This window comes from Anopheles bellator, chromosome 2 (assembly GCF_943735745.2).
Source record: "Anopheles bellator chromosome 2, idAnoBellAS_SP24_06.2, whole genome shotgun sequence".
NCBI classification, from domain to species: domain Eukaryota; kingdom Metazoa; phylum Arthropoda; class Insecta; order Diptera; family Culicidae; genus Anopheles; species Anopheles bellator.
Window position 1 is genome coordinate 76,142,096 of NC_071286.1, and position 13,976 is coordinate 76,156,071.

Below are 13,976 nucleotides of genomic sequence, written 5' to 3' on the forward strand. Positions count from 1 at the left end.
TGTGCAGGGGTCACTCGACACGTGAAACCGACATTAAAAACGAGGCCTCCCGAGGCACCGAGAGTCTCGCGAAGGAAAAGGACGAACGATATAAATTGAACTATTAATCCTTATTTACACAAACACATGCACAAGCACTCCTTACGGTAGCGCGCCTACGGTATTTACATCCTTCACGCTACGGGTGGCTACTAATAATTTACATTAATGTGAGGTGATCTTAAGCAGCTAAGAAACGGGGGGGGCTTCCACTGTGGGTTGCTTGTGGTTATTGCTTCGCGTCGTCGTCCTGATATCCTGGGTCTCTATTGCACCGGTTTACGGGATCTGGCCGTTCATACGCATCTCGAGTTCCTCTTCCTCCTTCGTGAGCGGCACCGTCGAGTGGTTGTACAGACCCTGAGCCATCAGCTGCAGCGCTAGCGGGTTCTTCTCCGACGAGCTCTTCTTGATCTTGGCCCGCTTGTTCTGGAACCAAATCTTAATCTGCGCCTCGTTCAGCCCCAGCTCGGCACTGAGCGTTTGCCGGCGCTTCTCCGTCAGATACCGATTCTCGTTGAACTCATTCTGAGAGACAGAGAGAGAAAGAGAGAGAGAGAGAACGTGAGGCGAACGCGTGTCACGAATCGGACGGCCACTTCTTGGCGAATCGTTCCCCCACAAAACGTACTTTTAGCCGCTGCAGTTGCGCATTGGAGAACGCGGTCCGCGGGCGTTTTTCTTCGCTTTCACCCTTCTCCTTCGGTTGCTTCGTGCGCCGATAGCGAGGACCTGCACCACAGAGAGTCAGAGAGAGAGAGAGAGAACAGAGAGAAGAAAATTAATAAAAATGTCACCGACTTTAACGACTGCAAAATTGGCCCCGCGCGGTCCGCGGAGTGAATAAATAATCATTAACGTCCGTCTTATCTAATTCAATTAACCGTTGGGCTGAGATAAATTAAAGGCTCGCCGGAGCCGTTTGTTTTCGCAGCGAACTGCAGTGCGGTGCGCAAAATGGCTGCCACATCGAGGTGCACCCGGGGGGAAGCTGGCCACAGAACATGGGGGGCTAGACACGGTGTCTCGCTCTACTCCGCTCTGTTCATAAATTTATCCCCAGGGGGACCGGCGGGACTTTTCTATTCCTAGGCCCTAGGCAGGCTTGCTGGCCGGACCGCGACCATTTAAATGAGACGAAATAAATAATCGCACTAATTAATGGCGAATGGCGGTGAGCCGAAATTTGCCTTGAGCGCAATTGAGACAAACGCGAAGCCGCGGGTCCCTTTTTTTGGGGGAGGTTAATTAATATATTAATTCGATAATTAATTTCGGGCCACTCTGTGCGGGCTCTGAGCACAGAGTGGATCGACATCCTGGATATGAATATTAATATCACGGCCCCGGCGGCTCACCCGGGGCCGTGGTCTATCATACAGTTTGACAGTTTAATAGCCAAACCCCTTCGCTGGAGTCAAAGTTCTAAAAACTGAGCCACCATAACCGCCACTCGAAGGTGGAATAAAATATTGCGATGGCCCCACGGCGGCCTAATATTCCCATAAACATAGAACTTAATCGTGGCGTCGTCGTGGTGGTGCTTAAGATTCCGTTCCTTTTCGCCCGTTGCCTGGTAAATTAGTGAGCGTTTAGCCAGGGCCGGAAGTGGAGTTTTCTTTGAGACCTATTTGCCTTCGGGTTCTCCAAAACTGTGAACCTCAGTCTGTGGAATGCCCTCCGCTTTGGACAGATTTACTGGAAAAGAAAAACTACGCACCAGTCCACCCAAAGAAAAAACCCGCGGAAGGTGTTGCCACGGAATTTGGCCTCCGGTAGAAGTGCTCGTTGATCGATTTTCTGTCGCCCGACATAGGTTTGTTCACACATTCCATCTTCCGGCGGGGCGAGTTCCGAGCGGGTCGGGCATCACTTAGCCGCGATCGATAAAAGACATCGCCCGGGGGCGATCGGAACCGTATGAAAAATGGAACCCATTAAAAAGTAGTAACAACCGGCACGCCGACGGATGAACTGTTGACAGCATCGGGCCGCGAGTCCCCAAAAAAACCCCGGGATTGGAAATTAATTTGTTCGAACAAGGCGTAGAACAACCCAACCGAGAAATGTGTATGAGAAATGGACCCACACTCGGTGGATGTTGATTGAAAAATGGGCCCTGTTGCCCAACTAAATTGGGCACTGGCTCTTTGTTCAACAAAGCGATCGCTACGGGACCTAACCCTTTTTTTGGGTTGGGGGGGAGCGGTTGGGAATCAAGAACCATTTATAGGTTGCTGCTGCCAGCTGTTCCAGAACAGAAGCCCATTAAAGTTGATCCGAGTCATTCGGTGTCGGGGATTCCGAGAGAGGGGAGCGTCGGACGCATTCCAGCTGAAACTGGGATCGGGATCAGCCCTCGCTCCGCTACGAACTCCTCTAATTGCTTCTAATAAATTGAAATATCAGCCAGTTTTATTGCGATTAGCGACCCTAGGTGACCCCCTTGGAGAGCCCCGGATGGAATCGTGCGAAAACTTCACGAACTGCGAACCTCGAGCGAGAGGCCCTCCATTTTGCTCCTGCCTGGCTCCTTGTGGCCACGGAAGGCGATCGAAGACACAGACAACATGAAATGGGTGATCCCGATTGCGATCGGACGGATCGGGCTCCACTTTACATTGTGCCACTTTTTGCCCAGTCCACCCCGTTCCGTCGATTTCGAATCGTAATTCATTTATTATTTCTTAATGCACCCGGGACAAACCCGGGATCGATCGTGGATACTTCGCGAAGCGGCCGCCGCTCGGAGGGTAAGTAAATTAAATAATCTATCTTGATTTGGCCGATCATTAGGCCTTCGTAGAACAAGTTGTCCGCGGCGTAATCCACCCCACCCGGGAAGGAGGACCAAGAAATGGAGCCATCCGGCGGCGACCAAGATGGAGTTGGAATGCCAACCGATGCCCGGTTTTAGCGTCGCAGCGGATCGCTCGATGGTTTTATGCGCTGCAAATGGTGGGGACCTATTATCATGTTACTCCCACAACCGATGGTCGATTTTGTGGCCGGGGTGTGGGTAGGTTTTGTGCTCCGAAAAACATGGCGGCAAATGCAAATGGTCCGCCGAGCGGCTCCAATTCCGGAAATTCGGCGTAAATCAAGCGAAATCGATTGACCAGCCCGCGACAGGGAAACTTTTTATTTCTTTTATCATCGCCCGACCCCGGGTGTGAAGTTGGAGAGCCCGAGGCGTCAATCGGGGACCCACCCGGGGGTCATAAATTATCGAAAATTCCCGAGGTGGCACGACGACGTCTAATGAGGGTCTCGCAGCATGATGATGGTGGCCATCATCATCGGCTGGTGGCTGGAGGCAAATAAAACTATCACCGCCGGCCTTTTGGGCAGGGTGCGCGTCGATAACAGAATTATGAGGGTTGTGAATAAATTATCACCCTCGTCGGGGAACGGCCAGGGGCCACGGCAGATTCGGGCAACATATCACACGGTGCACTGATTGTCATAATTAGCTCGGTTGACCTCGGTTCCGGATGCCGATCGATAGCTCGGGGCAGCATAAACTGTGGCGGGACTGTAAGTTGTGTCCACAGCTAACAAAACGAAGAATCTGTCAAGGAATTATTAAGCAGATGCCAAAAATTGCCCGACGTCCGAAGTACCGAGGGTCTGTTGAAGTCTCATAACGATTGCCGTCATCTTATACAAAAAATAAGGCAATTTCCCTCGGAACTCGGAAGACAGAGAATGTAATTAATTCCCTTCAGCGACGACGACATTCCTTCGAACAAAAATGTCACCTGTCACACAAGCACGGGACATCGCAATCGATAACGGGACCGTGGTTTGTGGTTTTCGAGCGGCTTCCGCTTTAATCATAGCCCCGGTTCCGGTTCTGGTTCCGGGCCTACGGAGACACTTTAATTGCCGTGCTTCGGGAGGGACACGCACGCACGTTGGTTGAGGTCCCAAAAGGCTTGACTGGGCGCGGACTCCGATTCACTCGACGGAACACAACCGGTCCAAATATTCTGACAGAACGCGTCGTAACGGTCGCGGTGCGTGACTTACCGGAACTGGGCCGATCGCTGTAGCGGGTGCAGTAGACCCACGCCGGCCACAGATTGCCGCCGCCTTCGCCGTCCTTCGAGCTGCTCGTTTCCGACTTGGCGTCGTCCGACGACTCCATGCCGCCATCGTGCGATGAGGACCCGCCGTGCTCGGAGGGAGCTGTTGCACCGGGTTTCGGGATCGGTTTGGGGCTACCCTTGGCCACCGTCGTCACACTCCCCGTTGTCGCCGTCGTGGTGGCACACCCGAGAGTTCCGGTGCCGGCCACGTGCTGCCCGATCTGGGACACCGTCTTGCACAGACTCCCGAGCGACGAAGGAAGCGAGGAGGACACGGAGGAGGAGACGGAGGATGGAGCGATGGATGAGGCTGCAACGGCCGCAGCAACGGCGGCCGCCGCCGCCACCTTCGACTGGGACTCGATCAGCTTCGCCTGGAATTTCCGGTGGCTGTTGATGATTTCCTCGTGGAGCTTCGGGTAGCTGGCGGCGGCACTGAACCCACTCAGGAGGGCCGCCCGGTGGTCGAGGGCGGCCACGGACTTCCGGCTAAAGTCGTACACATCGGGCAGGGCGGCCAGCCGGCCAGGCTCCGCGCCGGGGTATGGGGTCCCCGCCGGGCTGGTAGCGGCCGAGTGCGAGTCCTGCGACTCACTGTCCGTGTGGTACGGGTGCGGGGTGGCCGCACTGCTTCCGTTGCTGGTGCAGAGCCGAGCCGGGCTCTTGGCCGCAATGTCGTACGGCCGGAAGAGGGATTCGCGGGGCCGCTGAGCCTGCGGAACGATTGGAGCCGGATGGTGCGGGTAGGGCTGGTAGTGGTGCAGCAGATGGTGTGGCGCATAGTGAGGGCCCACCGTGAGGGTGGTGGTGTAGGCAGGATGCGACGGGTGCAGGTGGGCCACCGATTGGAGGGCGGCGTACGGGTGGAGATGTGGCCCTCCCGGGCTGATCGGTGGCGAAGGTGACGGGGTGTGTGTCGAGGGCGGCGGTGGCAGTGGAGCCTTCAAGCCGAACCGATCGCTCAGGATGTTGGAGATCGAAAAGGAGATGCTGGGGGTCGCGGGGGGCGTCGGCTGCTGCTGGTGTCCTCCGACCATCGCCTGCGGTTGTTGATGATCGTGCAGCTCCGGCTCTTGCTTGATGACCACTAGTGACATCTCGTCGCGGCTAGGCGAACTACCCGCGCTAGCGGCCGCCAGTGAATGGTGCGACGGAAGTGGTGGCAAAGGCACCTCTCCCATCATCGTCGTCGGAGTGCTGGCCTGGCTCGGGGCCTGGCTGCTGTGGTGGTGATGCGGCGGACTCGGGGCACTCTGTGGGCTGCAGCGGTCTTCCAGGGCCATGGTCCCTGGCTTCCGACACACTTCACCACAGTTCTTCGCCCTTCAGACCTTCGAAGGACCTCACGCGCTAATGTTATGAATGTCCACTTCCGTTTCACCGTTTCTTAACGATCGCACTGATTAAAGGACACTCGCATTGATCACTCCCTAGAATCCGTACAGACGGTCTGTGTTGGCGGTGCTCTATTGTTCACCCGCAAGGACTTCAGGAAAATGGTCACGGCACTTTGGCGCACTTCGGACGGAAAACCCGCGACGCGAGTTGATGTGACATAGTCAAATGTCACCGGTGATCTGACAGTTGAGTGAGAGCTCAAGAAACTGACTGAAACTGACCGAAAAGACGATCCGGCTCCGACCACCACCGACCCCCTTCCACCCGTTCCCTTCCCTTAGGCCCGTTGTTGTTTTTTCGTTCCATTTCGCTTTCGCTCGTTCGCTCGCCTCACTTGCATCTCTCTCTCTCTCACTTGCCTCTCTATTAACAGATTGCTGCCCACAGAATTCTTCGCTGTCTCGCTCGCTCACTCGCTCTCACTTTTCACACGCCGCAGGCTGTCTCGCTCGCACACTGTGCGTTGCGTCTCTATTAACCGCTTCTGCGCTTCCCACACAGTTCGTTCGGTTTACATAACGCGCGCACGCCAAGCCTTGAGTGTGTGAGTGCGAGTGCGCGAAAGAGAGAGCGCGCAACGAAAGCTCTGCGGGAGGCGAAGAAAGAGAAGCAAAGCACTGCGCTAGTGTTGGTGGCTCTGTTTCGTGTGGAAATGGGCGTGGTCACCGTGATTTTGTGGAGAGAATCGAACGGGAAATAAAACGTGAGGGGAATTCAGACTCGGATGCATGTGTATGTGTGTAGATGCTTCATACAACTTTATTATTGCGACTATTTTTGGATTGGCTGCCGAGCATAGCAGTGTGTGTAGCATATTTTCTGCTCCAATGCCCCTCCCAACACGCCAACAGATACTTGATTGAGCGGACCACACACGACGACAACACACACCACCACGAGTTGCCGAGAAGCAATCGAGATGTTTTTTTTTTTCAATTGTATAATTTTCCCAATTAACCCCTCACATATGTGACTGGGCACACGTGTTCCACGCCACCGCCCCACCGGTCCGTGCCCCCCCTCTATGCATGCACGAACCGCCGCCGAAAGCGAAAGACTACCCAGTGAACAATTTCGCTCTTCTCACTTTAAATTCGACAGCTCATCCACAAACTCATCCACCGCTGAACCACTGAACTTCATACATTTATTCCCTACTAGCAGATTCCGGGGAGCTTCGCCACGTCTCATTTCATTCTCATTTCTCGACTATCCGGCGTTTCAGAGGATCGGACTTCCTGATGACGTCCGATCGGTTTCCCTTCCCGTCTCCCGTTATTCCTCCGTTTCGGACGATTGGCTTCCCTTGAGACGTTACGTATTACGACGTTACGTATGAGACGTTACGTATGGGACGTTACGTTACGTTACGTTTGTATGGTAGCCCCCCTCCACGGAGATGTGGGACGGTTAAACTTTCCTATTCACAACCCGGGGTCACAAAACTATGCTGTGCCAAATTTCAAGCGGATTGGTTCAGTACTTTTGGAGACAAAGCGGTACAGACAGACAGACAGACAAACAACCATTTTTATATACACTGCTTGTCATAATGATAACCTCGCCCGTTTTGTCAGACTGAGGCTAAGATAAAACGTTGAACCGAGAAAGGCTTTAGGATACTTTTTATAATCTGACCGCATCACAATGAAGCAACAATTGTTTTTTTTTCATACTGAGACGAGACAGAGCACACAACAGCAAACAACTGTTGGCTTCTCTTTCTCGCTAATGCAGCGTCTCCTCCCAACCAAAAATAGCCCCCCACCCCTCTCTAACGGACGCATGAAAGGAGTTGGGGGGCTACAGTTTTTCCTTTCTCGAGAAAGGCCAGACAGAGAGCGTCACTACGAGCAAAAGTTGAGCGAGTTTTCGACGGGATGCTGATTTAAATGTCCGCTCAGCGGTTGTTCCAGAAGAAGAAGCTGATTTGTATCGAGCAGCGTTTCGATACGATTGCATCGCTAACAGCGTTAGCGTTTAAAGCATAACAGCGTTCGCATTTAAATGTTCTCATTCCGAGGATCCCGATGAGTTTAAAAAACTTCAATTTCCGATTTGTCTTGCATTCACTATGGCCATTAACAAACCACAAGGCCAATCCTTGAAGTGTTGTGTATGAATTTGGAAAACCAATGTTTTTCCCATGGTCAATTATGTGTGGGATGTTCACCGGTCGGAAGAGCATCTGCGTTGTTTGTTCTTGCGCCTGATAATAAACAGCGGCGTTCGGCGCTAAGTTGTAAGTAAGTTGTTCGGCGTCACTAGGTCCCGTTCGAACGCTTTCGGGAACGCATCGCCGTCGGGCTCGTTGTTGCTCGAGCAAACCGACTCCTGATCGTCGCAACCTTCGACTGACCCTACGCTCAGCTCGGGAAACGTTTCGTCCTTCGTCAGCGACGGGTCTTTGCCCGGTGGGTGCGTGTCGCAGCGAGAGCGCGGTTTCTCCGGTACCGGGTGATAGATTTCCGCCTTCTTGGAGCTCTGGAACGGAACATCTGGCACTTTCTTACCGATCGTTTCCGTGTCCTGACCATCGTCTTCGAGATGCTTTCGATCGCGAATTCGGTAGCACCGTCCGTTGCCCCGTCAGCCAGCAGGGATTGCTCTGGCAGGTCCAATTTCTGCACAGTCTTTACTCCAGGCAGCGTGTACTGGAGTCCCTTCGGCGCTCCCGAGATCTTCAGAGACACGTTGCGTGATTTTTTTTTTCCACACGGGTGACTCCTCCAGTCCATTGCAGGTGCAGGGGCTGGTTGGGGCCCTCTAGGCCAACCCGTCCGTCCGCGAGACCGTCCTCCACCAGCGTGAAGTGCGACCGTTCGTCGACGAATGCCACTGCCTTGACTGGGCCGCTCAGTTGCAACGTGGTGTCGCCGCCGACCGTTTTTTTGTTGCGGGCATTTATCGCCTCAAGACGGCGACGGTTCATGGGACGGGTTCGAAATATATTCATCAATTTTTGCCGGCGATGTTTGTTTGCGTTCGAACCATCGCTAATAACCGAGCAGTGAGCACACCGAATTGGCCTCGCAGCCAAGGTGCGAAATGCGTATGAAAATGGCACCTTTGCGCTTCGCGGAGTTGGCGTCTCAATAGGAGTTGGCCGGGACGGGTGCGTTGCGTTGTAAGCACAGTGGAGTAGGTCACCCGGCAACGCACCCGGTAACGGCATCCGGTCGATCTTGTGCCACGGAATGGATGTATAACATAATTATTGAAATGTATTGTAGTGTAGTGCCTGTCGTGGGTTTTCAATTATGCGATTTTTGTCAAGTCTGAGCGGTTTATCATTGTACAATAAATTCCTTTTTCGGCTTTTTATCGTTGATCTACATTAAGACAGTTTAACCCTGACTATTATCCAGTTTAATAGGAATCTCTTGGTTTTCATACAAATACTGAATGTAAATCTGATTGCTCATCAAATCAAGTAAACTCGAAAGTCGAAAGTCGAAGTCGTTCAAAGGATCGGGTTTCTGCCCGCTGTAAGTGTAACAATTTCTTTTTAGCACGTTATTAACCATCGAACACGGTGGAAAAAAAAATCGAAAAGGCAACCAAGTTGCTCTCGATTTCCCAACCAGCCAGACTGCGGGCCAGACTCGGGGTTGATGGCATTTTTATGCCCGGGCCGGCACTCCGTCGAGCTATTTGCTCAGCATTCCCACACGGCTCGGCCCCTGCCAGTTGCTGGATGGAAATTCATTAAACTGTTTCGTTTCGTTTTTTTTTTCGTTTGGCTCTGTCTTCCACGGCCCTAGCTTAGTGGGGCCGCTCCTTCGACACCTTCGGGCCGGATTGCGCGAACCGCATACACAGCTGCAAAGCTGAGCCCAGTTTTTGCTCATAATTAATTTGTTCACTAGCACCGGTGGCCGCAACGTGGCGCAAAACCGACCGATGTGTGCGGGAAAATTGTTTCAAATTGTAGCAAAGGAAAAGGCACCATTTGCCGGTACTCCGGATCGGAAAAAGGCTGCAATGAATGCCCGTTCCCGCGATCTGGGCCCTATTATTGTGTTTTTTTGGGGAGGATTTAGTTTCTCGGTGGCTATAATTTAAACTCTCTTCCACCGGGTCCGGCCTGCAGTAGTGAGTCAGGGGAAACGGAAATTGGTTGAAACAATAACCGTAAATAAATAAACAATTAAACCCTAATTGCGGCCAATCAGCGTCTGCGCGAGGCGTCTTGCGCCATGATGCGGCGGCATCGCGGACTCTTCAATTAACACCCAACGGAAGATGGTGGAAATTAACCAACGTACCAACCCGTTTTTGCTTCCTCGGGGTCTGTTCGCCCCGTTGCGCCTCTCTAATTTCCTAACCTCAAAATCCGATTTTCGACTTGCCGCCATCAGTGCGGGAGAATTTGATTACCGGTAATGGTTTGAAGGTTGGCCATTGCCAAACTGCGCCGTGTGCCCTCTGTGCTTGCCAACCCATCGCTGGCCAATGGACGCCCGTTTTTCGGCCGTTGCGCTCTCGGTGTGTAATTGTTGTGGATCGCTGCTCACCCGAATGCCCACGATTAAGGGCCGCGGGTGCGATTAGAATTCGATTCGTTGCGCTTGAGCCACCACCAGCCACAGCTTAAGCCGATCCTCCGAAGCAATTACGCGTGTACCGCGCACTGGTAGCGGAAATGAGCGGAATTCCGGGCCGAACAAGAAAATTACACCCCACACACGGTGAAGTGATTAAAACAGGGATTACCGGAAAAAACCCAAGGGGGAAATGAGCATTCGAAACCAAAAACCAACGCCCAAATTCCGGGTTGGGCCGGGACAGGGATTTCGGCAACGATCAAAGCGCGATCGCGCGCGCACACACCGAAAGTGGTTCAATTATTTCGAGCCACGGTAACAACACTGTGGCTCTGGACCTAGACCTGGGTTTATGGCATTTTTGGACATCCAACTTTCTATCGATCGATTGACCCGAGTTCGATATTTTGTATCGAACCGATGGTGCTGACAATTCGCACCACCTTCCTAACCAAAGGCTCGCACTTGGAAGCCTATATTTAGGGGTGAACCGTTCCGCTTCCTATCGGGAAGCGAGTTGTCCAAACATCCCCCCCTAATACTGGGTTGCTAATGGATTGCGATCGGTTTCACTATTTTTAAACCCCTGGTCTGGCCGGAGCCGGAGGGAGCAGATATTGGTTTAACGCTCGCAATGCAACCCTACTGGCGGTGGCCATATTTTCCGCCCTGCTTGAGTGAGTTTAATGGCCCATTCAAAGCTTGGGTTGGTCCGAATCCGGCGCCATTAAACAGCGCCGGTCCCTGATCACCATAACAAGAGTTTGAGGGTGCGTTCGATCGTCTGAAGGAAGCCTTATGAAGCATTAGGCAGTGATCGATCACTTAAAGTGATCACGCACAGGCGACAGCGAATTGAGCCAATTTCGGCCAAACGATCATCACTTAGCATGTTTCAGTGCGTCGAAGGGGCGAGCTCCGAGTTTTGGGAAATGGCAGCGAGCAACGACATAATTCACGGCACGTTAAGTAGACCGTCGCCCGTAAGGCAGGAATTGTGTCTGGGTCGGGTCCTTGAGACGGGTTCGAGCCACGCGACACCCTCCCGGCGTGTTTCGGGAAGAATCTCCCATCGGAGCCGGAGCCGGAGCCAAGGTTTTGCAGATTGAATCCTGGAGGACACCAGCGCATTACCGGGTGTCGCACGACTCCCATTAAATCCGGGCAAGTGCGTCCGGGAAGTCAAGGTGCAGTGCGCCGCCGGTGGCTGCGCCATTAAAACGTTTCCCATTTGAATATCGTAATTAACTGTTTCGGGAAGAGACCTGGATCGATTCAACGATCGTGAGCTACGCAAGGCCAAGGCCCGGGAGACGACTCCGGAGAGTCTCGCCTGCGTAGCACCAACAAGCACCACGGGAGATCCGTACGCACCGAGGTGACAGACGCTACCGTTTTCGTTCCCTTTCCCACTCCCGGAATGTCCTTCGGGCGGGAAGGACAACGGTGACAACACGGTGAGTTTGAGGCGTGAAGCGTGCCTCGTCCATTACCGCGAAGGACGAAACTCGAGCTCGAAGGTTGAGAACGGTCCCGGGGATGTTTGGTCCCGGGAACTCAGTTGGCCATTATCGATGACATGTCTCTACGAAGGGTCGATCAAACTAGCCCAGGAGAAATCGGTTGTTCGGCCAGCTCGTTCAATCAAACTCTCCCTCGAGAGAGCTGGTTCATTTCTTCATCGCACAATGAATCGGCGGGGCAACAATGCGGCCATCATCATCATAAAAAGCTGGCAGCTGGCCTGAGCCTTAGAGGACGAGGACAGAAAGCGTAACGAAGCGGGGGAAGCGACCGCCGATGGACGGCCGGAGAATTCATAACTGCATCGCATCCGGCCGCGAGGTGGCGATCGTTTGATCATTAGCTTAATTTTCATAATTACTCTCGCCCGAACGGGAAATTTTCACCACGATCGTCATCATCATCGTCGGAGCGGCGATTGGGAGTCCCGACTGGTGGCACAATGGTGGCGAGGCGATAATTGCTGGTGGCGCGAAAGCCAACGGTATGTCAGGAATGGTGTTGATCGCGATCAAAGCAAAGCCGTGCAGCCCATTCAGACATTTCTTTACATTTCTCTGCCCCGGCCCCGGGTTGTGATTGTTCCGTGGCTCATGTGAACATATTTCTTTCACACCCCTTCACAGTGTGTGAAGTGCCCTGTGCCACGGGGACTTAAAATAGTTCACTGAACTAATGAATGTGATGGGCAAAAAGTCCTGCCAATGGCGATCAAGATCATAGAAGTTTAGCCAAACACCAATACGCTCCGGATCAACCATAGTTCCCCTTTACTTACCAATTTAAGGCCATTTTAATCCGAGATTTTGCTTATTAAATTTACGTACATTTAAGAGTCTCCACCACGGACGATGGACGATGTATTACTAAATAAAACTAGGGATCGGTTTCATCGACCTTTCCGTTCGGTTCGCCATTATCGCACACGAAAGTAAACATCTGAGAGGCGGTTGGAAAGTTTTCTTCTCATTTATCCCGATCCTTTCTCGCTTTCTGCGCTGCCATTTGAAACGGTTGATGTGAAGCGCTTAATCGATTACCTATCGGTCCCGTTCTGTGGGCCCATTTACGCCAGCGACCGGCCCTCGGCTGAGCCACGGCACGGTGGTGGGCCGTGCGTTCCACGTTCGTCACTGTGTAAATAATGATTAAATTATTTCTTTATCAACTTTCGCAACCGCCGCGGTTATGGCCGGCTGTGCTGGGCTCGGTATTTCCCGACGAGAGAGCGAAAGAGCGTGAAACAATGGCTCGACAACAAACCCGGCGCGGCGATGGAAGGCGATTTTCCGAGGCGGCATTGTTTGCCCGTTTTGATGCGGCCCGGTGCTGGCATAAAATAATGGCTTTCCGATAAGCGCGGACTTCTGCGGAGTTTTCAATTTTTAATACCACCTCAGCTTCATCGCCGCGAACATTCTCCGCCTGCAGATCGCATCGCCGGGGCCCCGAGACTTTGCCCCCACCCCTCTCGGGTTGATCGGCACGAGAACAAAAGAAGCAACGGCAACCCAGCATCGGCAGCACCGGCGTGGCACCGGATTGGCCACGGATTTATCGGCATCGATTAATCGATGAAGTCTCGCGCCTCGAATTGAACCGCCAATCCCGCCGGGGTGTTGGCCGGGTTGTCGGCCGCCGGAGGCCCCTCAAAACCGAACGGCCACTTTACACGTGTAAAGCTTGGCAAACACCCGGGCAGCGGCGTAACGAAAATGGGTGAATTCAATTTACGAGACAACGATCGCTGGAGGAGTGGGCTGGGGGGCCCTTTTGCTTCGCACGGAACACCCAACCGGATAGATCGCACAGTGATCGTGGGATGAAAAGTGGGATTTTGATTGAACCACCAACGCTTGGGTTGGGGGCGCGCGAAAGCATTCCGAGCGCTTGGTTCCCGTTGGAAGAATTGAAGTAGAATTGATCGAACGATCAAACTTCGTCATCGGCGTGCCGTGGGGTCAGTAGGCTAAATGACAAAGGAGCGGCGAAGACGAAGGATGCCTGCCAGGCACTCGAGAAGAACTCGAGGGACTTGTTTCGCTTTGATTTATAAATTAATAACGGGCTGTACTGGGTGTTTATTATTGATGGCCAAGTTCAAATGAAATGAGCCTTACAGCCGTTTCCCTAACAGATAATAAATTGGTGTAATTTCCTTGGAAACTAAAAAGCATACCTCATTTGCAGCGAACCAAAACAAATCACTGTTTCAGTTCCAATTGTATAATTTCGCCTCCAATTCATTCCGCAAAGAAAACCGATGCTTGCGTGACACGGACCCACCAATTCCTCAAATCTCCGACAAAGCGCGGCAGGAAACGGGGCAACGATCTTCGAAACTGAATCGTGCAACGGAACGCCATCGTTGCCGCGG

General features: G+C 52.9%; 1 protein-coding gene across 1 annotated transcript; it reads right to left on the reverse strand.

The window, feature by feature from the left end:
• Window positions 1-318: 318 nt before the first annotated feature.
• On the reverse strand, window positions 319-5,413 carry LOC131211651 (segmentation polarity homeobox protein engrailed). Its single transcript, XM_058205222.1, has 3 exons — window positions 4,072-5,413; window positions 671-771; window positions 319-567 (listed from the first exon to the last, which is right to left on the reverse strand). Exons 1-3 carry the CDS (start codon window positions 5,411-5,413, stop codon window positions 319-321), a joined length of 1,692 nt encoding a protein of 563 aa, XP_058061205.1.
• Window positions 5,414-13,976: the final 8,563 nt, after the last annotated feature.